The following is a 23,597-nucleotide window of genomic DNA, read 5'->3' on the forward strand; positions in this document are numbered from 1 at the left end:
CTGCCGTAATCTAGCACACACACACACACGCACACACACAGAGAGAGAGAGAGAGAGAGAGAGAGAGAGAGAGAGAGAGAGAGATCTTTAAAGAAGGAAATAAGAGCCATGCCTGGTAGACTATACCTTTAGTCCCAAGTATTCCAAAAGCAGAAGCACGAAGATCTCTGAGTTCAAGGCTAGCCTCGTCTACAGAGATAAGTTCTAGAACAGCCAGGGATACACAGAGAAACCCTGTCTCAACAATGAAAAACAGAGAGAGAGAGAAAAGAAAAGAAAGAAGGAAGGAAAAAAAGAAAGATAAAGCCAGGTGTGGTGGCTTACGCCTGTAATCCCAGCAGTCGGGCAGGCAGAGGTAGGCACATCTCTGTGAGTTCAAAGCCAGCCTGGTCTATAGAACAAGGCTACACAGAGAAATCCTATCTAGAAAAAAAAAATAATAATAATAAAAGAAGAAAATAAGAGGGTCTGAGTACTGACACACACCTTTAATCTCAGCACTTAGGAGGCAAAGTTCAAGACCAGTCTAGTCTATATAGAGAGCTCCAGATCAGCCAAGGCTACATGGTGAGATCTTGTCTCAAAAAGCTAAAAACAAATGAATAGAATAAGGAGCTGGTGAGGTAGCTAGCTCAGGGATTAAGAACCCTTGCTGCACGAACTCAAGTCTGGCAGCCTCTTCTGTCTCCTTGGACACTTACACACATGTGCTCATACCCACGGGTACAGCTGCAAACGCATATTTTAAAATCAAATGAATTAGAAACATTAAAAAACGACACTGAGGACCCCAGAGGGAAACAGAGTGACAAAAAGTATTATAATACTTAGAGGCCCAGCATAAACAAGCCATTTCTAGGATTCTGGAAAGTGGCCAGTATGGTGACAGGAACTCCACAGATAGGCTGAGGAGGACAGAACTGACCCTGACACCCTGTGGCGTTTACCCCAGTCCCTGCCCCTCTCTGGACACTGAGGCCCTCATCTGCCTCACTGCGCTGTAGCATGAGAGACAGCAGAGGATGAGGCATGCAAGAGTCAGGACATGGTTCTGGAGGAAGGCTGCCACACCAGCATCATGAGCTCCCAACCCTGGCTGCAGCTTCACTCCCCTAGCAGCCCCTCCCTCCTCCACAGTCTGAGCCCATCAGATGGCTCTGAGCTCCAGGAGTCAACATAACCAGGTCATGAGTCCCTGGGTCCAGCAGGGGGCTCAAGCCTTTCCCCTGACCCCACACCTCTACTCTTATACCTACCCCAGCCACTCTGTCCCCACTGGTCAGAGCTCCTCAGCCTGCAGCCCCAGGGCCTTAGCTGAGGCCTTTCTAGCTCATCCCCTCAATACACATTCCACTGGGTACCCTGAACCTGGGCCAACAGGGCCTTCCCTTCTGCCCACCCACAGACCTTTGTACTCACTGCCTCCGACCGTAAGAATGTCTCCCTTGACCTTCAGCCCTTTTCTGCCAGGAAAGCCTTCTCCCACTGGCCCCCACCCCAGCTGAAAAGAATGTTTGCCTCCTTCCTGGGGGCTCTGGGAATGTCCCAGATGCTTCCGGGCTTCTGCCCCTATGCTGTATTTCAAGCCCAAGGACTGTTTCCCTTATACTCTGACCACCTCTCCAGGCCGTCAGTGTCTCGGAGCCAAGACCAAGTTTACATCAGCCCTTCCTCCAAGCAACTGACTCTATTCCACTTCCTTTAATATAGGCCAGGCTAGCCTTGGACTTGCCATGTAGTAGAGGATAACCTGCCTCCCCATCCCAAGTGCTTGAAAAGCAGCTATAAACAAACACATTGACCTGGTTGTTGTCACAGGGTCTGGCCTGGAACTTCCAGTGATCCCCTGCCCTGAGTTCTGGGGTTACAGGGCTACAGTCCATTCAACCTTTAGCCCAGCTCATCCGGGTCAACGCAGCTGCGGTGCATCCATGGGAAACCACACAGTCATAAAGATCCGAATAGCCACACACTGTGAAGGAGCCACGTGGACAGCGTAATGGGAACCAGAGCCAGAACCACATAGACAACATAATGGGAACCAGAGCCAGAATGGAAAGCCTATGCACAGTGACTCTGCTGGTATGGAATTCTAGAGGAGAAAAGAAGCAATCTATGGCCGTGGAAGCGAGGCAAGTGATTTCCTGGGGCAGGCCCATGGACTGCAGAGGGGCAGGAGGGTTCTAAGAGACGGTACAGATGTGCTGGCTACATAAGTCAAAACACTTAGCAAGTATACTAAAAAAGTGCAAGTTATGCTAAATGCAAAACATACCTCCAGCAAATGGTGGGGTTTTTTGTCTGTTAGTTTGTTTGTTTGTTTGGTTGGTTGGTTGGTTGGTTTGGGGTTTTTTAGCCAAGTCTTGCTTTGTTGCTCAGGTAGGCCTCAAACTACTAAAGCAATCCTCTAGCCTCCAGAGTAGCTGGGACTACAGGTGTGTGCCGCTCCCTCCAGCCCTCATTTAAAAAAAATAATAACACTAATATAAGCATATTTAGAGGAAGCCTTTCTTGGTTTTTTTGTTTGGTTTGGTTTGGTTTTTTGAGACAGGGTTTATCTGTGTAGCTTTGGCCTTGGCTATCCTGGACTTGATTTGTAGACCAGGCTGCCCTTGAACTCACTGCCTCTGTCTCCCTGAGTGTTGGGGTTACAGGCATGCCCCACTGCACCTGGCTGTGGAAGCCTTTCAAAAATATAAGAAGGTAGCCAGGCATAGTGGCACGCACTTTCAATCCCAGCACTTGGAAAGTAGAGGCATGTGGACCTCTGTGAGTTCAAGGTCAGACTGGTCTACACAGTGAGACCCTGTCTCAGAAAAGACAAACAACCACAAAAATGGGGCTCATCGGATAAGAACACAGTCTCTCCCTATCACCCACAGAGTTGTTCTAGTTGTCTGTGACTCCAGTACCTTCGTTCTTTGGCCTTCATGCCTATTGCACATACATGGTGCACATACATGAAGGAGACAAAACGCTCATACAGATAAAATAAAATCATTAAAGTTTCTTGTGTTGTTTGTTTGTTTGGTTTTTGAGGCAGGGTTTCTCCATGTAGCCCTGGCTGTCCTGCAACTCACTCTGTTCACCGTGCTGGCCTTGAACCCAGAAGTCTGCCTCCCTCTGCCTCCCGAGTGTTGGGATTAAAGGCATGCACCACCACAGCCCATCCGAATCAATAAAGTTTTAAAAATATAAATGGCACAATAATGTTGGGCACAGTGGCTTACACTTGTAATCCTAGCATCTTGAAAATTGGAGATAGGGGGCTGGAAAGATGGCTCAGGGGTTAAGAGTGCTGGCTGTTTTTCCTGAGGTCCTGAGTTCAATTCCCAGCAACTGCATGGTGGCTCACAACCATCTAAAATAAGATCTGATGCTCATGAAGACAGAGCACTCATAAACAAAATAAATAAGTAATTCTTGAAGAAGAAGAAAAGAAAGAAAATCAGAGACAGGAGGATTGCCATGAATTTGAGAACAGCTTGATCCTGGCCTCCAAGATGAGACCAGGGATCGCAACAAAACAAACAAACAATCAAATAAAGCACAAAAAATAAAATCATTAAAATAATCTCTTCCCCGAGGCCCTTTTTATCCCACACTTGGGAGATATAGGTAACCACAAATACAGATGCAGACGCATACATAAATCTCTCCCAATTGCTATGTTTTTAGAAAGCATTCTGGGAAGGAGATTTTTTAAAAAGATTTATTTATTATATAGATAACATTCTGTCTGCACGTACACCTGCACACCAGAAGAGGGCACCAGATCTCACTATAAATGATTGTGAGCCACCACATGGTTGCTGGGAATTGAACTAGGACCTTTGGAAGAGCAGCCAGCGTTCTTAACCTCTGAACCATCTCTCCAGCCTGAGATGTTGTTGTTTTTTTTTTTAGTAAAAAAAATAGAATGCTCATAGAATCAGAGAACCGAGCTGTGTTTCAAAGGAATTTGACCCAGAATAGGGTTGGAGAAATGGAGGGGAAACTGAGTGGTGCAGGATGGGAGTGGCAATGAGAGGAGGAGAGAGCACCTGGCAGAGGGACCAGCCTAAGAGACGGAAAGGTCAGTATAGCAGGGTAGCCTGGGCAAAGAAAGCTCAGTGTGCAGAAAGGCCCGAGTTTAGTCCCCATGGAGAGAGACACTTGTAACCTCCACATCTGGGAGGTTGTGGCTAGAGGATCAGGGATTCAAGGCTAGCCTCAGTTACACAGCAAACTTGAGGCTAGCCTGGGGTATATGAGACCCTGTTTCAAAACAGGGGCTGGAGAGACAGTGGTTAAGAGCACTTGCTGCTCTTGCAGAGGACTGGAGTTGGGTTTTCAGCACCCCATGATGGCTGACAACCATCTCTAATCCCCTGTTCCCACTTCTGGCCTCCCTGAGCACTGCATGCCCGTGGTGCACAGACATCCATACAGGCCAGACACACAAAACAAAGGCAAAGAAATCTTTTAAAATCAATGAACCAAAAACAACAAAAGTAACCGGCAGATGCACTGCAGTCCAAGCCCTTTGGGGAGCAGTTGGAGAAAGTCCACGGAAGGCAAGCGAAGGCCTACTCTCTGGCCCCACATTCCCTCCCTGACATATGAAATGTCAAGAGAACTGGTAGTAAGTGGCCACCCAAGGATATATCAGGTACGCCTGAGACAGCCTTATTCACCGGGCCCTGAACTGGAGTCCTCAAGCCATCAGCAGGCACAAAGGAAGACTCCTTATGTAACAGCATTGGGTGACAGTTATAAGGGTTTATGTAAGCCTATGAAGTCAGTGAGCTAAGAGTAGGGGGGTGGGGGGTGGCGCACGCATTTGGGAGGCAGATGAGGGCAGATCTCTATGAGCTCCAGGTCTACAGAGTGAGTTCCTGAACAGCCAGGGCTACACAGTGAGACCCTGCCTCAAACAAACAAACAGGTGCACAAAAACTGCAGTGAGCTAACACTTTGGATGTTGTTGTGGTCCTCATTAAACATCGTTTTAATCAATGTCTTAACTCCTAAGAGCTAACTCTGCAAAACTCTCAAAGAAAAACATGATGACTTCCTGACTTTGAACTGAACAATGGACTTTTAGATTTCGTTTTTTTGTTTTTTTGTTTATTTGTTTGTTTGTTTATTTTCAAGACTGGGTTTGTCTGTGTACCCTCAGTTCTCCTGGAACTCTGTAGATCAGTCTGGCCTCAAACTCACAGAGCTCTGCCTGCCTCTGATTCCTGAGTGCTGAACCAAAGGCATGTGCCACCACTGCCTGGCTGGCTCTTAGGTTTATTATCAGAAACATCATCAACAAATGAAAAAAATACATAAATTGGATTAAACAAAAATTTTAAACTTTTATGAACCAAAAGGACTTTATTTAGGGACACGGTGGCTCCAGGTCAGACAAAACTACATGGTAAGACTCTGCAGTGAAAATAAGAACAGCAAAAACAAAAACAGGGACAACATTAATGGGTATCTAAAGGAGGGCTGTAATCTTCGCATTTGGAAGACTAAGGTGAGAGCATCAAGGCCAGCCTCTGCTATATAGCAAGTTTGAGGCTAGCCTGAGCTACATGAGACCCTGTCTCCAAAATGAAACAAACAGCAACAAAAGGAAATTATCTTCAGGCATAGTTACACATGCATGTAATCCTTTCACTCCAGAGCCTGAGGGGGGAGAATGTGAGTTCCAGAAAACCTGTTCTTTATAAATGGATCTATCTAAAAACGACCAACGGATGAAAACATCTTCTACATATATACGTACACATACACAGACAGGATTTTATTCCAGACAGGGTCTCAGGGCACGAGTGTGTGCCTGTGTTTAAAGGGAGGGTGATGAGATGGCTCAGCAGATAGAGGAGCCTGCTGCTGAGCCTGACGACCTTTGCTCGATCAATCCCCTAGGATGGTGGAAAGAGAGAAGGGAAGAGGATCTGCTCTCTCCGGCTGTCTTCTGACCTTCAACAGCAGTGGCCACAAAATAAACCAAATGTAATAAAACATGTGAGGACAGCTAAGAAAGAGCCAGGTGTCCTGGGCTAAGTCAGGACATTGGATCACTGGAGAGGCATGGAAGAAGGATTATGAGTCAAAGGCCAGCCTGGGCTACACATCAAGACCCTGCCTTTCAACGAAAACAGTAGGATGAGAAGAAAATATTTTTAAACCATAGGGTTTATATTCAGAATATATAACTACTCTACAGATCTCATTTTCAAAAGAGAAAAGAAAAACCAAGTGTGGTGTCCCACAGACATGACCCGAGCACCTGGGAGGCAGAAAGATCAGATGTTCAAGATCCTCCTTACCTACATGGGAAGCTGGAGGCCAGCCTGGGCTACATAAGATCCTGTTTTATGGGGCTGGAGAGATGGCTCAGCAGTTAAGAGCACTGACGTCTCTTTTAGAGGACCCAGGTTCAATTCCCAGCACCCACATGGTAGCTCACAACTGACTGTCACCCCTGTTCCAGGGGATCTGACACCCTCACAGACATGCATGTAGGCAAAGCACCAATGTATATAAAATACAAATAAATAGTTTTTTTTTAAAGATCCTGTTTTACAAAAAAGAAAAACAAAACAAAAACACAACTCTGATCTCAGAAATGGACAAAGGAATATGAGAGACCAACAGGTCAGGTGGTGGTGGTATACTTGGGAGGAAGAGGCAGGCAAACCTCTGAGTTCAAGACCAGTCTAGTCTACAGAGCAAGTTCTAGGAACCTTGGGCTACACAAAGGAACCTTGCCTGGGGGGGAGGGGGGAACAAGCAAAAAACACCAACCAACCAACCAAACCCCAATGAGACGGCACTTTGTGCCCTCCGGTCTTTAGTTCTGTTTTCCTTGGCTGTGCCTATCTTATGTGTTTGGGTGTTTTGCCTGCATGCACGTCTGTGCACCGCCTGCTGCTCTCGGACCGGGTGCTGGAGATTGGATTTGGGCCCTCTGGAATAACAGCCAGTGCTATTAACCGCTGAGCCATCCCTCCAGCCTCCAGTCTTTAATTTTTGTTTGTCTGTTTGTTTGTTTTCGAGACAGGGTTTTTCTGTGTAGCCTTGGCTGTCCTGGATTCTCTTTGTAGACCAGGCTGGCCTGGCACTCACAGAGATCTACCTCCTCCACCTCTTTCGTTTTTTAAATCCCCAGCTGGAAATTAACTAGGTTGGCCACGGTTGGGAGAGATCTGAGCCCTCACACACCACTTCAGAAGACGCACAGTGGCACACGGCTACCGGGGACAATTGTCTGGAGGTTCCTGAGGAGATGCACCAATTCCACCTGAGGCAAATACCTGAGAGAAGCGATAGCCTTTGTCCTCACAAAGACTAGTACTCTGATCTCTATAGAATGCTCTTTGGATCTGGCCCAAAGCTATGGCAACGCCAGGTCCGGGGACTTATGAAATAAGCTGCGGGACATATGTACCATGGAATATTATTCAATCACAAAAAAGTACAAATAATTCGTGGGGAAAAAATAATTCATGGGAAACCACAAATGACCCTTGAAAATCTTTATACTGAAGCCAGACAGAGAAGGTCACACAGTGTGTGACTCCATTTCCATGAAATGCTCAGAGTGGGGAAAGCCACGTCTTCAGAGAGTAGATTAGTGGTTAACAGGGGATGGGGCAAGGGCTAAACTGGAGTGATTACTTACGGACACAGGACACAGGGTGTTTTTCTAGACCAATAAAGTTTTGAAACCAGAGAGAGGTGGTGGTTACACAACACTGCGAGTGCACTAAATGACGCCGGAGTACACGCTTAAAATGGTTAATTGTATGTTATGCGAAGTTCACCTCCATTAAAAAAGTAAACTTTAATTTAAAAAGAGAATAGAAACTGCAAAACGTAAACAGCACCTCCAGCTCCCCGGTGTCCTGAGAGCCTGCCAGATGCCAGGCTTCCAGCCTTTGCCTCCTTCCTTCCATCCTTTGCCTCCTTCAGGCCTCACTGCTGCTCAAGAGGTGGGGCTCAGAGACGGGGAGCCACTGAGCTGAGGACGCACAGCAGCAGGACAGCGGCAGGACTTCCCAGCAGGCACTGCGGCCCCTGGAGTTCTGTTCTGGCTCGCTAGCCGGTGAGGTCAGGCTCGGGGATGTCTGTGCAACCGCAAGGCAGGAGTTAATGACTGACGAGCTTGGAATGCGCCGTTTTTGAAAGGGCCTCTGTGGCTCTGCAGTCAGAGCAGGAAGGGACCTTCAAAGTCACGTACACACACTGGGCTGGAGACCTGGGCCCTGCTCAGCCGCCGCCGAGAGTGTGAGGGGAGGCTCCGGCCGTCTTTTCCTGCAGCGCGAGGATGAACGCCGTCAGGGCGGACTCAAATTCTCCTGTGGGCCACCACCTGGCTGCCTGTGCCATTTGTCTAGCTCTGGTCAGCCAAAGAGCTCAGACCAGTCAGTCTGTGTGAGTGTGTGTGTGTGAGCTTGTGTGAGTGTGTGAGCCTGTGAGTGTGCATGTGTGTGCACACAGCCTGAGTGTGTGTGTGTGTATGCTGGACTGTGAGTGTGTGCACGTACCACCACACTCAGGAGATCACGGGGCAATCGGGTTCTCTCCTGACACGGTTCGCTCCAGGGAGCAAACTCTGGCCAGGCCTGCTGCAGTGAGCACTTGAGCTGCTGAGCCATCTCTGCAGTCCTGCTTTGCTTGGTAGCCCGGGCCGGCCCTGAGCCTGTCTTACCGCAGATCCTGATCTTCAGTTCTGTCCTCCGGCCTTTTCCAGCACTGTGGGATCTCAGTGCCCACTGCCAGGCCTGTCTCTGTGAGGTTATTGTATGTGTATCTCTAGCAGTCCTCAGATGTATTTGTCACTGTGTCTCCAGCTCACAGATGAGGAAGCAGGAGCTCAGAGAGAGCTGGTGAGTCAGCCAGGACCCACAGCTGAGGGTCAGCCCGTCCAGAGTCCACACTCAGAACCCTGAGCTCTGAGCCTAGCTCGTACGTGTGGGTATTCTCTGTGGGTTTCGCTGTCCCCAAGACCCTTCTCTCTCCTGCCCCTAACCCCCAACGCACATGCTCACGCCCGCATTTCTCTCTCTGGAAAACTGCTGTAATTTCTCTCAGGGAAGAGAGGGGTTCCGTAGAATCAGGGCAAGGGAGGGGCACCTAGGCTGGTGGCCTGGTGGGGATGCTGCGGCCGCAAGGCACGTTCCCATCTGTGGTCGCCCTTGGTTCCATGGCAGCTCTGTGAGGTCAACACGGAGGCCCAGCGGCGACTCAGGAAGGTGACCTGCCAGGCTCACACGGATACAGGGTCCAAACAGTGGCACCCCAGCCTTTGTTCCCGAGGAAGAAGGCCCAGCACCCTGCTTCCCTGAGGGCAAATTTCTTCAGTCTCCGCTGAAGTGGAAGGAGGCAGAGAAAGCTTTGGGACCCACGTTCGTTCAGTCTCACATATAGCACAGTGTAAGGGCTGGACGTTCCCATGGCCTGACTCGGTCGCCAGCCAGGCTCAGCCACTTCCTCAGCGGCCCGTGAGCAACTCATTTCAGTCTGGTCAGCCTCAGTTTTCCCTGCCTGTGAAATGTGGGTTATGGAGGGACCTTCCTCCCCAGCACACTTGGCCAGGGCCTCACCCTCACCACGACTTTTCACATACTTCCAAAGGTGACACACACAGGCGCCTCCAGTCAAGCGGCCTCCTTGATTGCGCCTCTGCAGGCTCCCTCTTCCTGTAGAGGCCAGGATTAAACTCTTGACAGCTCCAGAGGTGGTCTGAACACAACTGGAGTGCTTCCTATCTGAGGGCACCCTGAGTATCGCTCCATTTCACGTTAAAATATAACATTTTGTAACCCTGGTTTCTCACCTACTTTTTAGCCTTGACAGCAGTTGAAACTGGCTGTAGTGGCACACAACTGTAATATCTGCCCTCCGCTCAGGAGTGAAAGCAGGAAGATCAGTTCCAGGTTATCTTAAGCTACATAAGGAGTTCGAGACCAGCCTGCGCTACAGGAGACCCGATCTAAAGAAAAAAAGCCAGGTATGATGGTGGCACATTCCAGCACTTGAGAAGCTAGTGAAGGATCAGTTCAAGGCCAGCCTCAACTAAGAGGCAAGTTCAAGACCGGCCTAAGACACCAGAGACCCTTTCTCAACTAACCTCCTTCCACAAACAACATAACGAAGCAAACAACCCACCCCCGATTCCGGAGGAGCGGCCTTAGGACAGGACGGCAGACCTGGGTGACCCTGCCAGGCAGACCGCGCTGACAATAAACGACCCATCATATTTACAATTCACTTCACAGTTTTCCCTTTCTTCTTTCTGAGTCCCCCCTCTCCCCCCCCCGGGAAGCCGGGGCGGTTACGGGATTGTTTGGTCCTGTTTTATGGCCTTGGGAACCTTGGCTAGCCGGGACTGGGGCGGGGCGCCGCTGCAAGCCCCAACCTCGGCTAGGTGCGTCAAGGGGGAACCCTCGCTGCACCTGGGCGCGGCGAGGAAATTGCACCATGTATGGGCAGCTGCGTCAGAGGGGGCGGGGCCGCGGCGGAGGCCGCGGGACGCCGAGCCGGGCCGGCGGCCGGTTCCCAGCAGAGGCGGCTCGCCACCGGAGCGAGGGGGTCGCGAGGTTCCGCGGCAGAGGCCGGCGGAGGCTGCCCGGGAGAGGCGCGTCCCCGGCGCTTTCCGCGACACGCCCCCACCCCCCGCGGCGCCAGTGGTTCAGCCCGAGAACTTTTCATTCATAAAAAAAAAGAAAGAAAAGACGAGACTCGGCGAGGCGCGAGTGAGTCAGAACCACAGCGGCCGACGCCGACCCCGCCGAGCATCCAGCCCGGGGCATGTATCGAGACTTCGGAGACCCGGGCCCGAGCTCCGGGGCCGGCGGCGCCTACGGCCGCCCCGCGCTGCCCCCGCCGGCCCCGGCGCACCCCGCCCAGCAGCAGGTGAGGCCGGCCGGACCCCCGGGACGACGCGGGGTTCGGGCCGTGTTGGGGGGCGCCGGGGCGAGTCCGCTCTGCTCGGGGATGAGGACGGGGAGCCCGCGCGGCGCCGGCCTCTGGGGGTCGCGACCCAGGAGCCTGCAGGTTCTGCGCGGTCCCGGGACCCGCGTCCCCGGCGGCCGGGCGGACGCGGGGAGAGCATTGGTCCGCCAACCCCCGGCCCGGCATCTCCCCAGCTGACTGTCAGCCTGCCCCTCTCCTCCCGGAGGGCCTTAGTGTCCTCCCGTCTGCCCCCACATACGGGGATCCACCTGCCCCATCCCAGCCTGGACGGGAGCGCAGCAGCGTCCCCGGTCAGTAACCAGGAGCCTGGGCACGCGGAACCCCGCAGGGACAGCTAGTTCCTCGCAGTCTGTGGCCGTCCATGTGGCGTTCCAGCTGTCCCTGTCCTTCTGCCTGGCCAGGTCCCCATCCCTCTGCAGTACAGAGCCCGTGGACCCCGGGCAGTGATCTGAGGAGAGCGGGAAGGGCTCGGATATGCACGGGGTCATCCTCCTCCTCGTCACCCTCTCGCCCCATACTCCGGGCACTCGACGTCTCCCGCTGCTGGCTAGGGGCACTTGAGAGGTTGCAGGTGCCCATTTCCTGTCGAGGGGCCGCGAGCACGTGTCGCCAGGGGAGGGAAGGAGCTGCGTCCGTTCCGCCGAGTCACAGCGGCCGAGTCACTGGGGCTGAGTCACCCTGGGTGCCCCTCCCTTCCTGGCCCAAACGGCCCCTAGGACCGACGACCTGGGAGCGGGAGATGCCCCTGGCGGTACTTCCAGCCCAGAACTGGGGTCACTGAGATGCTGTGTCCCCCACTGCTGGGCTGAAGACATAGCCCTCCAGACCTGTCTAGGCATGTGAGGTGCTTCCTGGACTGGGGGGGGGACCTTTAGCTCACAAGGCTTGAACCCAATTTTCTCCCTCAAAACACCCCCATCCCCCCAACACCCAATCCCAACACATGCCTCAGATTTCTGGCGGAAAAAGAACTACAGGATGTCAAGTCTCTTATGGAGGGCTTTTCATCTCCTTCACCTTATTTTATGGACTCGAAAACCGCCATCAATTTTTGAGCCTTCAAAATTTGCACAGTTGGGCACACCTTTAATCCCAGCCAGCATTCAGGAGTCAGAGGCAGAGACAGGCAGCTCTCTGGGAGTCTGAGGTCAATTTGGTCTACAAGGTGAGTTCTAGGACACCCAGAGCTACATAATAGAGAGACCCTGTCTCAAACCGAAAAAAAAAAGTTAAAAAGAAGTTAAACTCTGACTTCTGAGCTTTGAGATCCTACTTCTCAGCAGCAATGAAATAGTGCATGTTATTAAGGATGAGGAAACTGAGGCAAAGTTGAGGCTAAATAACTTGCCCCGGTCAGAAAGCCGGTAAATGGCTGAGCGGATACTGGAAATGAGACACAGATAGTCCTTGTTCACCATATGGCACACTTGGCTCTCCGGAGGCCTTGCTTCACCTATCCTCAAGCCACAGTGTTTGTACGGCGGGGGCAGGGCGATCAAGAGTTTAAGTCTAGCCTGAGCTACGTGAGATCGATCCTGTTTCCCACCAAGAAACCCTCTTACCTGATTCTCAGTTGCCTTGGGAGCTAGAAGCTGAAATTATGCCGCTCTGTGAGGATGGGTGCAGGAGGGGGGAAAGAGCCCAGCCATTTGGACTCAAATCTCAGCTTCTACTCACTAGCTCTGGATCTATGGACAACTGTTTCCCTGTCTGAAAAGTGAAGATATGATTGTGCCAGCTGTCTGAGTCACTATTTGCAAAGCAGTTGGAACAGTGATGGGCAGTTCAGACTTGGTTAAAAAAATAAATAAATGAAAAACACAAAAGATCTCTGATGGGGAAACAGAGGAAAAGAGACATTCTGTAACCTGCCCCATAGTCACACAGCTCAAAACTGTGCTCCCTGCGGCCTCCCGGAGGCCAGTATCTACATGGAGGGTAGACAGGAGTCTGGCCCTGTCCCCTGGAAGTCCCTCCATCCACACAGACCTCACCGTTGGCCTTCCATTCTTATTTCTCAGAAGTTCCACCTTGTGCCAAGTGTCAACGCTGTGAGTGGCAACCAGGAATTACAGTGGATGGTGCAGCCTCATTTCCTGGGACCCGGTGGCTATCCCCGACCTCTGACTTATCCCCAGTACAGTCCCCCTCAGCCCCGACCAGGAGTCATCCGAGCCCTAGGGCCACCTCCAGGGGGGCGTCGCAGGCCCTGTGAGCAGGTAAGGAACAGAGGTGTTGCACTTTCCACAGCCCTTAGGGGTCGTAGGAAGCAGGGACAGGATCTTGCTGTGCAGGAACATCTATTGCCAATAGGAGTCCCTGGGAGACCGAGAAAGAGGCAAAAGGTCACGTCTGAGTCAAGGAAAGCTTCCTGGAGAAGGCTGCATGTATCCACAGATGGGATTTGGGTATGGAAAGCTCAAAGACCCGTCTTCAGAATGGGGTTGGAGGAACAAGAATGGGGTTGGCGAGGCCAGTGTGCAAAGCGTGTGTGTGGATATGAGTGGGGTCTCCGTCTTGTCTTCTGCCATGCACAGCGTGGGTAGGCTCAAGCCTCTATGTACCTTCTGATAAGGGAGAGGAGTGAGTGTTCCTTCCCATAGTCTCTGAATCTGTTTCTCTGTTTCTTTTAATGCTCACAGAAGTGAATGGGATGTGGTGGCATTCGCCTTAAATCCCAGCACCTGGCAGCCAGAGGCAGGGGGATCTCTGAGTTCCAGACCAGCCTGGTCTACAGAGTGAGTTATAGGATGGACAGGACCACACAGAGAAAGCTTGTCTGGAGAAAAAAAAAAAAAAAGTGAATGGGAAATGTATTTCATATTTTCCATCTTCCAGGAGAGGAAGTGAAGGCACAGAGAGGTAGTCACGTGTCCAAATCCATACAAATTTTGAGTAATGAGACAGGACTGGCCTTGGCCTCAAGTGTACTGAACTCCCAAAGTCAGATCCTATGAGCCACACTGTCTCAGTGGGAGCTCAAGAAGGCTCCAGTGAGTGGAGAATTTTTGTCTCCCGGAGTCCTTTCTAAAATAGATAAGGGTATGTTTGGGTTTGTTTGTTTGAGGTAGGGTCTTGTTATGTAGCCCAAGCCAGCCTTGAACTTGAGATCCTCCTGCTTCAACTTTCCAAGTGCTAGGATCACAGCTATATGTATATAGGGTATTTGTGAATGTATATAGGATACCTTTAAGGATCTTTAAGGCCATGGCACCTCTCTTCCTCTTCCTGGAGAACTTAGACTAGGAGAGTATAGTGGGGGAAGTCTCCATATTAAAAAGCTGTGCTGGGCATGAAGATGCATGCCTGTGGGAAGTTTAAGGTCGGCCTGGGATACATAAGCCCTGTCTCAAATAACCACATAAGCCCTGTCTCAAATAACCAAACAACAAAAGAAAGCTTGGCTTAAATGTTGACTAGGAAACCAGGTGTGGTAGCACACACCTCTGATCCCAGCATTTGGGGAAGCAGAGGCAGGCAGGTCACTGCTGAGTTTCGAGGCCAGCCTGGTCTACAAATCCAGTCCAGAACAGCCAAGGCAGAGAAACCCTATCTCAGAAACTAAACAGAACAAAATGCTGACTGGGAAAAAGTATGATGTAAGAGACCAACCTGGCTGGGTTCACTCTGAGGTGAGGCACATGCTTCGTCCCCAGTGAATGCACGTGTTCCACTGAGCACGCGCACAGATGTTTGCAGTGATGGCTCTGTCTCGGATGGGGACAAGAGGGGCAAGACCCTGGGAGACACTCGAGACTGGACAGAGAGTAGGCAGCAGCAAGCTTTCCAGCAACAGAAGAGCTGACCTCTGTGACGAGCTGGGGTCTGAGCAAGAGGCAAGCAAGCCCTTCTGTATGTCTTTCCTTTAGCCCTGTCCTGAGTGGCACCTTTCAGTCACGGGTACCACTGGGTTGGAGCTGTGAGCTGTGGGTAAGGTCTTCCTGGGCAGGTGGCCAGTCTGTCACTCAGTGTGAACGGTGGGCATTAAATTGTGCTCTGGAACTTGGACAAATTATTCATCCTCTCTGGGCTCCAGTTGCTTACAAGCCAGTACGCAGAGGTCTAGAAAGATGACTCAGCAGTTAGCTCTGGCTACTCTGGTAGAGAGCCCAGGTTCCATCCCCAGCTCTCTCATGGCGACTCACTGTCCACAATTCCCTCCAAAGGTTCTGATGCCCTCTTCTGGCCTCCACTGGCACTGCATGCACATGGTGCTCTTACTCACTCACTCACTCACTCACTCACACACAATTTTGTTGCTGTTGTTCGTTTTATTTTGTTTTTGAAACAATTTCTCTATGTGATAGCCCTGGAACTCTGTAGATCAGGCTGGCTTTGAACTCAGAGATCTGCCTGCCTCTGCCTCCCAAGTGCTGGGACTAAAGGTGTGTGCCATCGACGAAAGCCGTTTTTTTTTTTTTAACTATATAATTTATTTAACTTTATTTTATGTGCATTGGTATGAAGGTGTCAGATCACCTGGAACAGACAGTTATGAGCTGCCATGTGGGTACTGGGAATTGAACCTGGGTCCTTTGGAAGAACCGACAATGCTCTTAACCACTGAGGCATCTCTCCAGCCCCGAAAGCCGTTTTTTTTGTGAATTTTATTTACTTATATTTTATGTATTTACTTATATATTTACGTGTGTATGCATGTACACCTGCAGGCCAGAAGAGAGCATCAGATCCTATTATAGATACCTGTGAGCCACCATGTGGTTGCTGGGAACTGAGCTCAGGACCTCTAAAAGAGCAGCCAGTGCTCCTAACTGCTGAGCCATCTCTCCAGCCCCAGGCCAATATTTTAGAAATATTCAGGCAGTGGTGATTCAGACATCAGATCTGAGTTTGAGACCAGCCTGGTCTGAACACAAGCCATGTTGCAGGAAAGCCAGGGCTACACAGAGAAACCCTCTCAAAAAACAAACAAGAATCCATGAAGGGCGTGCTGGTGAGATGGCTCAGCGGTTTAAGGTACTTGCTGCCAAGCCTAATGACCTGAGTTCAATCCCTGAAACCCACATAATGGATGGAGAGAACCAGGTTCTCAAGAGTTGTTCTCTGACTTCCACAGGTACCATGACACACTGAGTCCATACATATACATATCTAAATATATATATAATGTTTCAAGACTCTAGCTGGGCAAGGTATGTCACACGCCTTTAATCCCAGCTTGGGAGGCAGAGGCAGGCAAAGTTTAAGGCCAGCCTGTTCTACAGAGTGAGTTCCAGGATAGCCAGAGCTATGAAGAAAAGCCCTGTCTTGAAAAACAAACAAACAAACAAACAACAAAAGAATCTAGGTAGGGAAGCTGGAAGGGGTGATGACACAAGTCTGTAATCCTAGTACTCGGAAGGTGGGGGCGGAAGAACCAGGAGTCTGAGACCAGCCTTGCTGTGTGTTGAGCTCGAGGCCAGCCCGGGATACAGACTGCCTTTTAAAAAGACAAAACAAAGCCACGCATGGTGGGGCGCATCTTTAATCCCAGTACTCAGGGAGGCAGAGGCAGGTGGATCGCTGTGAGTTCGTGGCTAGCCTGGTCTACAAAGCCAGGCTTTGTAGGCTTCAGGACACTGAAGGCTACACAGAGAAACCCTGTGTCGAAAAACAAAGAAACAGAAAGAAAGACAAAACCAGCCAGGTATGACAGCACACATCTTCAATTCCAGCACCTGGGAGGCAGAAGCAGGCGGATCTCTGTGAGTTTTAGACCAAAGTTCTAGGCCAGGCAGGGCTACACAGTGAGATCCTGTCTAAAATACAAAGAAACAAAACTACAAGACCCAAGAAGAATCCATTTAAGGGCTAGGGATGTGGTTCAGTGGTAGAGCATTTGCCTAGAAAGCATGTACCGGACCGTGGGTTTGATCCCTAGCACCGAATAAAAGAAAAATCTATAAAGTGCTTTGCCGACATAGGAGATTCTCAATAACTTTTGACACTCGTGAGCACCTCACAGCTCCCGGGGGAAGAAATAAGAATAAAAGTGGCTTAAAAAAGAAAGCTGAAGGTCGTGTAAGAAGAGATGATCCTGTCTCATAGGCTCAGGAGGGAAGGCTACTTCTGCTCGGGGAATGAGAAGGCTTCCTGAGGTCCCAACATCTTAGTTGAGTTCTAAAATGAGGAAGGAGGGAAAGAAGGTCAAAATTCATAGGGAGGGAAAACTTTTCAGGGAAGCTAGGTGTGAGCTGGAAATTTTACCGATGAGGTGAGGAGTGCCTGGTACACAGAAGCGGCTGTGGGGCGGTGGTACCTGAACTTACAGGCTGAAGGAAAGTTGGATGGTGGCTGGTAGCCCAGGGTCAGCCTCACGGCCCCTTTGACTCTCTCCCAACCTAGATCAGCCCAGAGGAGGAAGAGCGCCGCAGAGTGAGGCGAGAGCGGAACAAGCTAGCAGCAGCTAAGTGCAGGAACCGGAGAAAGGAACTGACAGACTTCCTACAGGCGGTGAGCATCAGTGGGCAGAGGGCTCCTAGCCCAGGCCGGCAGCGCCTCGGGGGCCTGAGCTCCCAAGAACACAGAAACCCAGTAAACCACTCCTCCACACCCTGCCCGAGGGCAAGTCCTGGCAAAAGGAAAAGAAAAAGTGGCTTAAAAACACTTGCGTTGGGCCTTGAAGCAGAGTCGAATAGGCAGTTTCTCCTAAGACGCCCCCGGGCCTGATGGAAGTCATGCCCATTTTCTCCCAGGGGTTCATGGGAGTTGCAGTCCAGACTTGCTGGGGACTCCAGCCTCAGGCTTGGAGCCCTTCAGCACCCATCATCTTCCTAACTTTCTGCTCATCCTGTAAAGGAGACTGACAAATTGGAGGACGAGAAATCGGGGCTGCAGCGAGAGATCGAAGAGCTGCAGAAGCAGAAGGAACGCCTCGAGCTGGTGCTGGAAGCCCATCGCCCCATCTGCAAAATCCCAGAAGGAGGCAAGGACCCGGGTGGTACCAGCAGCACCAGCGGCACCGGCAGCCCACCAGCGCCCTGCCGCCCGGTGCCCTGTATCTCCCTTTCTCCGGGGCCCGTGCTTGAACCGGAAGCACTGCATACCCCCACACTCATGACCACACCCTCTCTGACGCCTTTCACTCCCAGCCTAGTTTTCACCTATCCTAGCACACCAGAACCTTGTTCCTCAGCTCACCGAAAGAGTAGCAGCAGCAGTGGCGACCCCTCCTCCGACCCCCTGGGTTCTCCCACACTCCTGGCTTTGTGAGGTGCCCAGTCACACCCCTTGCTGGTACTACCCCGTTGATCCAGCAGGCCTGGACCACATCCATGCCCATACCAGCAGGCCCTTATCTCTTCAGATTAGAACGAACACATTATGCTTTGATACAGAGCCAGCTTGGGGGTCGGGGGAGGGGAGGTCCCCCAAAGCTGCTCATTGTTTCTCTAGAGCTGGCCTTATCAGAATTTGCACAAAATCAGAGACAAAATATGTCCCCTCTGCCGGAGAAGTCCTGCAGCCCAGACTCTGGAGATCCCCAGCGGTCTTTTGGAGTCCTAGTGGTCTGCAAGGCCACTTTCTCCAGGTTATCCGGCCAACCCTACACCTAGACGGAAGGTGCCCTTTCAGTAGCCTAGAACACTAACTCACACAGCACCGCTGCCAGCAGCACCGGACATCCTGCAGGCTCCTCCTGACCGGCACAGCTCGGGAGGCTCCTGTGGCTTCTGAGCTGAGCTGAGCTGCACTCCCTAGCTCTGAGAAGCCTTTAGCTCCAGGGTATCCAAGCCTCCACAGCAAGGGTGGCTGCTATTTATTTTCCTAAAGAGACTATTTTTTTTATACAAACCTTCCAAAATGGAATAAAAGGCTCGAAGCTCTAGTCTGAGTTGTCATGTTGGATCCAGCGGCTCAAGGAGACCGTCTGGAACAAGAGCGCCAGGTTCCAGTCTCGGCCTTGACCTTGGAGAAACTACCCTGTGTTTTTGGACTTCGGATATTCTCATCTGAAGAATGGGGCTACCTCTGCTCCGCCTCATCTCCTGTCCTGAGAGGCTGAGAGTGCTCTGAAGTGCCAGCAAAGAGGATTATCAGTTTTCCCCACGGGGACCCACGCTGCTCCTGTGTAAAGGACTGGGGGCAGGGAAGGACGGCAGTTAAGGACTGGGTCTGAGCAGGCGGCCCAGTGGGCTTTAGGCCCCCAACACCTGCTTCCTGTCCCATTGTTTTGGACAGGAAGGAGCCTGGAAGGGAGCTGGAGCCACTTCAGTGGCCGGATTTCGGCCTGTCTTGGCGCCCATCAAGGGCGTCAGTGGTCTACCACCACCTCAAATCCCACCCAAAAATCAGGTAATGGGGAGTCAGCCCTCAGCCCTGCAGTCCCTCTGGATGGGAACTGCACCGCATCTCTGGGTTTCCGCCCTCTTCCCAGACCCCGGCGAGTTCCAGACACAAGCTGGTCAGGCTTCGGGCTCTGCTTCCTTCCCAGTTTATTGGTCCCCACCCAACCTCCCAGCAAGTCCCTCCACCTCAGCCTCCATCCCCTTGCTGCCCTGCCAGCAAGAGCGAGGGGCCCTCCTCAGTGCCAGGGCTTTTTCAGTCCATGCCAGCGCCCCGGTGCTCAGCCGAAGCTGTGACCAGGTCTGGAGGTCCACAGCAGTCTCCGCGCTCTGAGAGCAATCCAGGCAGGCGCCCTCAGTCATCGGGGGAGCAGGCTAAGGGCAACTGATCCGGGCTGCCCACACTGCCAGTGCTGGAACTTCCATCGCCTAGGTCGCGGGGACCGCACGGGGGCAGGGCAAGCTCGGGTGTGGGCCCGCCGCCCGAGCCCACTGCGCCGCCGGGGCCACCGCGAGGGCCCCACTCTTCGCCCAGTGCCAGGCAAAGCTCCTTAAGCGCCAGGTTTTCCCGCAGCAGCTCCTCCTGGCGGCCTTCCAGCTCTGCCAGCTTCTGCCAACAGCCACCCAGGTCCTCGCGCACCGCCCGGGATGCTTGGGTCCCGAAGAGCTGCCACTGGCGCGCCGCACGGCGTCCCCGCTGGCGCTCCGAGTCCAGGAAGCAGCAGAGGTCGCGCAGCTCCCGGTTCTCCGCCTGCAGGCGCCGGTTGAGCTGTTTGAGCTCACGGATCTCACCCAGGTGACCCTGCAGCTGCCGATTCACCTCCTGCATCAGGCGGCCGCGCTGCACCAGCGCTGCCAGGCGCGCCGCCTCCTCCCGCCGCAGGCGCCGCACCAGCTCCTCCTTACCCAGCGCCGCCATCTCCTCGTCCGTCAGCTCCTCCAGGCCGCCTGCCTCGGCCTCCATGGCTGATGAGGCAGCTGCAGCATCGCCCGCCCACCGCCGAGGCTCCGGAGCCCCTCCTCGGGCCGGCGGCCGCTCAGGCTCCGGCCCGGGCTCCGGCTTCGCGGATGGCAAGCCGTGGAAGAGGCGGCGGAGGCTGCAGCAGCCAGCCCGGGGTGGGCACGAGGCAGGGCGCGCGCCGGGGCGGGGCCCAGTGACGTTGTGGAAGGACAGCCAATCCAGAGGGTCTCCCGGGGAGGGGCGGAGCCAAAGCCTGCAGCTCCTCTTCCCTCGCCCACCCCTGACTTGAGTGTCACGGTCCTCAAACAGTAGGGGCTCTCTCTCTGTGTCCTTTCCTTCTATGGTCATCTCAGCAGGACCCGAAGGCATCGCACTGCTCCATGTCCCAATTCTCCTCAAGCACTTTTTGAGAACCGATATTCAGGGGTCTCTTTGACCCCTGCCCAGCCTGCATCAGAACCTAAACAGATGGCTTTCCAGGATCTTCTTCCTTTGCCAGAACTCTGAAGCATCAATCCCAGCCACTCGGAATCTAGAGTCCAAAAGTCCTGGCCCTTTCTAAACTAACTCTCCCTCTCAGGGAACGTTTCCTGCCTGCAGTGTGGGTCCGCCAAAGGGTTTGTTTGTTTGATAAACCTTTGTTGTGTGAAAGGTCCGTGCAGAAATAAACTTGACCTTGACGAGAATCCTGTTCTTGACCAAAAAGGTCAAAATCTGGCAGACGAAGCCAAGGCTACACAGAGACACCCTGTCTTGAAGAAAAGAAAGAAAATCTTTTAGGGGAGAGGAAGAGGGCTGGTACTCAAGCTCAAGCTGAGCATATGACTCAATGATAAAGGATATACCCAGCATGCATAAGATCTCGGCTCATTCTGGCACCATGAAAGAAGGGTGCAATGCAGAAGTAGTCAGGTGGATCCCCAAAATATTTCCTAAACAGAGAATACCTGAGGGGCCATAAAAGATGCAGAAGATGCCAACAGAGGTTGCTAGGACGCTTAGGGCTATGTGGAGAGACCCTGCCTTTGAGGCAAAACGATAGAGAAAAACGATGCGGGAGGAAGCAAGTGTGGTAAAAGACACTGTTGACCCCGAGTCTGGGTACTTTAGGAGTAAGTGAGGATAGTTTTGACATTTTGGGAAGTGTAGGATTGTGGAAAGTGGCAGGATGCGGAGGCTTTGAAGAGCTGGGTACGGGTGACTCCTGTCCTGTAATCCCAGTGCTTGGGGCTTGAAGTTGGAGGATTGATGCCAGTTTAGACTAGCCTGTACTACAAAGTAGGACCTTGTCTCAACAAACAAACAAACAAACAAAACAAAACCAGAAGTAGGCTTCAAAGGTGGATAGGTGCCAAATTTTTCCTTGTTTTCTTTCTTTCTTTCTCTTTCTCTCTCTTTCTCTCTCTCTCTTTCTTTCTTTCTTTCTTTCTTTCTTTTGCTTTTTGTTTTCAAGACAGGGTTTCTCTGTATAGCCTTGGCTGTCCTGGACTCACTCTATAGACCAGGCTGGCCTCGAACTCACAGAGATCCACCTGCCTCTGCCTCCCAGAGTGCTGAGATTACAGGCGTGTGCCACCGCACCTGGCTGATTCCAAATTCTTAAGGGCCTGCAATGCTAGACTAGAGGGTTTCCAAAGGTCAGTAAGAATTTTAAACAGAGAAATAATTTTTTAAATGTTTTATTTTGTTTAAGACGGGGTCTCAATGTGTAATCCTGGGTAGCCTGAAAGTGTCTACGTAGACCAGGCTGGCCTCCAATTCACAGAGATTTTCTGGCCTCTGTGTAGGAATCACAAGCATGAGCTACCACACCTAGGGAAAGAAACATTTGTAAAAGACTGTTCAGAAGCCAGTTGTGTTGGCATATGCCAGTAATCCCAGCACTTGGAAAGGGGAGGCAGAAGCATCAGGAATTCAAGGTCATCCTTGAGTTCAAAATCAGCCTGAGCTGTAGGAGGACTTTGTCCCCAATGCCAACCTCAAAAGAAGCCCTCAGCTGTGCTGTGTGGGGTGGACTCTGGGGGCAGGGTGTAATAACCAGATTAATAACAGTGTATCATGGAACCAAGAGCTGTGCAGAAAGTCTAGGCTGGCGCCGAGTGGGGCAGAGAGGAAGAGGCGGATGCTAGAGGCGCCCAGCAGGCTCGTCAACAGCTCTGAATGCCTGGAGAGAGGAATTTGGGAGACAGCCCAGGTTTCTAGTAGGAGAACTTGTGGATGCTGGGGCTGCTACTAAGGAGCGTAGGAAAACAGACGGAGGGTGACAGTGATCTTTCTAGAAACCCTAAAATGTGCTGTGCCTAAGGGGGTGGGCGACGGGTGGGTGATGGGCGACGGGTGGATGACCTGGCCTTGTTACCCATGACAACCGGGACCTCCCGCTTTCTACATAAGCGGCCTTCTAGTGCAGTGAGCTAAAATGGCCTGGGTAGGGCTTTTAAACATTTGTTTACTTGTTCTGTTTTGTTTCTTCGAGACAGGGTTTAGAACTCACTCTGCAGACCAGGCTGGCCTCAAAGTCAGAGATCCGCCTGCCTCTGCCTCCTGGCTGCCGGGATTAAAGGTTACTAAAGGTTCATTTTATTTTATTTTTTTTTAGTAATTAAAAAAGTTAAAGCATATCTATGCATATATGCAACAGTGCCTGTGTGGAGGTCAGGTGACAGTTTGCTGGAGTTGGTTCTTTGCTTACACAATGTGGGTCCTGGAACTCAGACTCGGGCCTTCAGGCTTGGCGGCACCCAAGTGGAGCCTTTACTGCCTTAGGAGAAGACAAAGAAGACAGTGGAAAGCTTTAGCAGGGAGGTGGCCCTGCAGACGTCTCCTTCCACACAGAGCTCTGAAAGACTTTAAGACAAGTCACCAGCTTGTGAGGGGGAGGACTATGTGGTGGAAGGCGGGGACTGGAGAGATGGCTACGCGGTCGGGAGCAAGAGCTGCTCTTGCAGAGGTGCAGAGTTCTGTTCCCAGCAGCCATATGGGCCACTCAAAATTGCCTGCAAATCCAGCTTAGGGGATCTGATACCGCTGGTCTCCGAGGGCACCTGCACATACCCTCCCCCAACATACACATAATTCAAAATAACAGAAATAAAATACACGCGGGAACAAGAACAATGCTCATCTGTCTGATGGACTATGAAGTAGGGCCCACACACACTCAGCAATTTAGGATAGAGCCTCGGAAACATTCCAATTTAGGAGACGGGTCAAAATCGGCAGGCTCTGAGAGAGCCGAGGAGATGGGCGTGGGAGAACCTGCAAGACAGGTGAGCCTGGGAGAAGATCATCCCGAGGTCTTCCAGAAAACCTCGGAAAGGGCTGAGAAACGAGGACAGAGCCGCTTGCTTCTCCCTACTAGCTCCATCCCGGAAGTGGTTCTTCGGTAGCTC

General features: G+C 51.8%; 2 protein-coding genes and 1 long non-coding RNA gene across 3 annotated transcripts; 1 reads left to right on the forward strand and 2 right to left on the reverse strand.

Annotated features, from left to right (window-relative positions):
- Nucleotides 1-10,528: 10,528 nt before the first annotated feature.
- Fosl1 (FOS like 1, AP-1 transcription factor subunit) lies at nucleotides 10,529-18,750 on the forward strand. Its single transcript, XM_021638514.2, has 4 exons — nucleotides 10,529-10,899; nucleotides 12,981-13,178; nucleotides 17,305-17,412; nucleotides 17,758-18,750. The coding sequence occupies exons 1-4, from the start codon at nucleotides 10,795-10,797 to the stop codon at nucleotides 18,169-18,171; spliced, it is 825 nt and encodes a 274-aa protein (XP_021494189.1). The 5' UTR covers nucleotides 10,529-10,794; the 3' UTR covers nucleotides 18,172-18,750.
- Nucleotides 18,751-19,377: 627 nt separating this feature from the next.
- Nucleotides 19,378-20,385, reverse strand: Ccdc85b (coiled-coil domain containing 85B). Its single transcript, XM_021638513.2, has one exon. The coding sequence runs from the start codon at nucleotides 20,206-20,208 to the stop codon at nucleotides 19,600-19,602; it is 609 nt and encodes a 202-aa protein (XP_021494188.1). The 5' UTR covers nucleotides 20,209-20,385; the 3' UTR covers nucleotides 19,378-19,599.
- Nucleotides 20,386-21,881: 1,496 nt separating this feature from the next.
- On the reverse strand, nucleotides 21,882-23,584 carry LOC132654353 (uncharacterized). Its single transcript, XR_009592046.1, has 3 exons — nucleotides 23,464-23,584; nucleotides 22,898-22,966; nucleotides 21,882-22,017 (listed from the first exon to the last, which is right to left on the reverse strand). It is a non-coding gene; the product is annotated as an uncharacterized LOC132654353 (long non-coding RNA).
- Between the last annotated feature and the right edge of the window lie 13 nt (nucleotides 23,585-23,597).

The sequence above is a fragment of the Meriones unguiculatus genome, chromosome 1, assembly GCF_030254825.1.
Source record: "Meriones unguiculatus strain TT.TT164.6M chromosome 1, Bangor_MerUng_6.1, whole genome shotgun sequence".
Taxonomy (NCBI): Eukaryota; Metazoa; Chordata; class Mammalia; order Rodentia; family Muridae; genus Meriones; species Meriones unguiculatus.

Bases quoted from the DNA above. Each gene is read 5' to 3' on its own strand.
- Fosl1 (XM_021638514.2), top strand. From the start codon at position 10,795: ATGTATCGAGACTTCGGAGACCCGGGCCCGAGCTCCGGGGCCGGCGGC. The intron at 10,900-12,980 runs GTGAGGCCGGCC...CTTATTTCTCAG, and splicing joins CGCACCCCGCCCAGCAGCAG to AAGTTCCACCTTGTGCCAAG. The intron at 13,179-17,304 runs GTAAGGAACAGA...CTCCCAACCTAG, and splicing joins GTCGCAGGCCCTGTGAGCAG to ATCAGCCCAGAGGAGGAAGA.
- Ccdc85b (XM_021638513.2), bottom strand. From the start codon at position 20,208: ATGGAGGCCGAGGCAGGCGGCCTGGAGGAGCTGACGGACGAGGAGATG.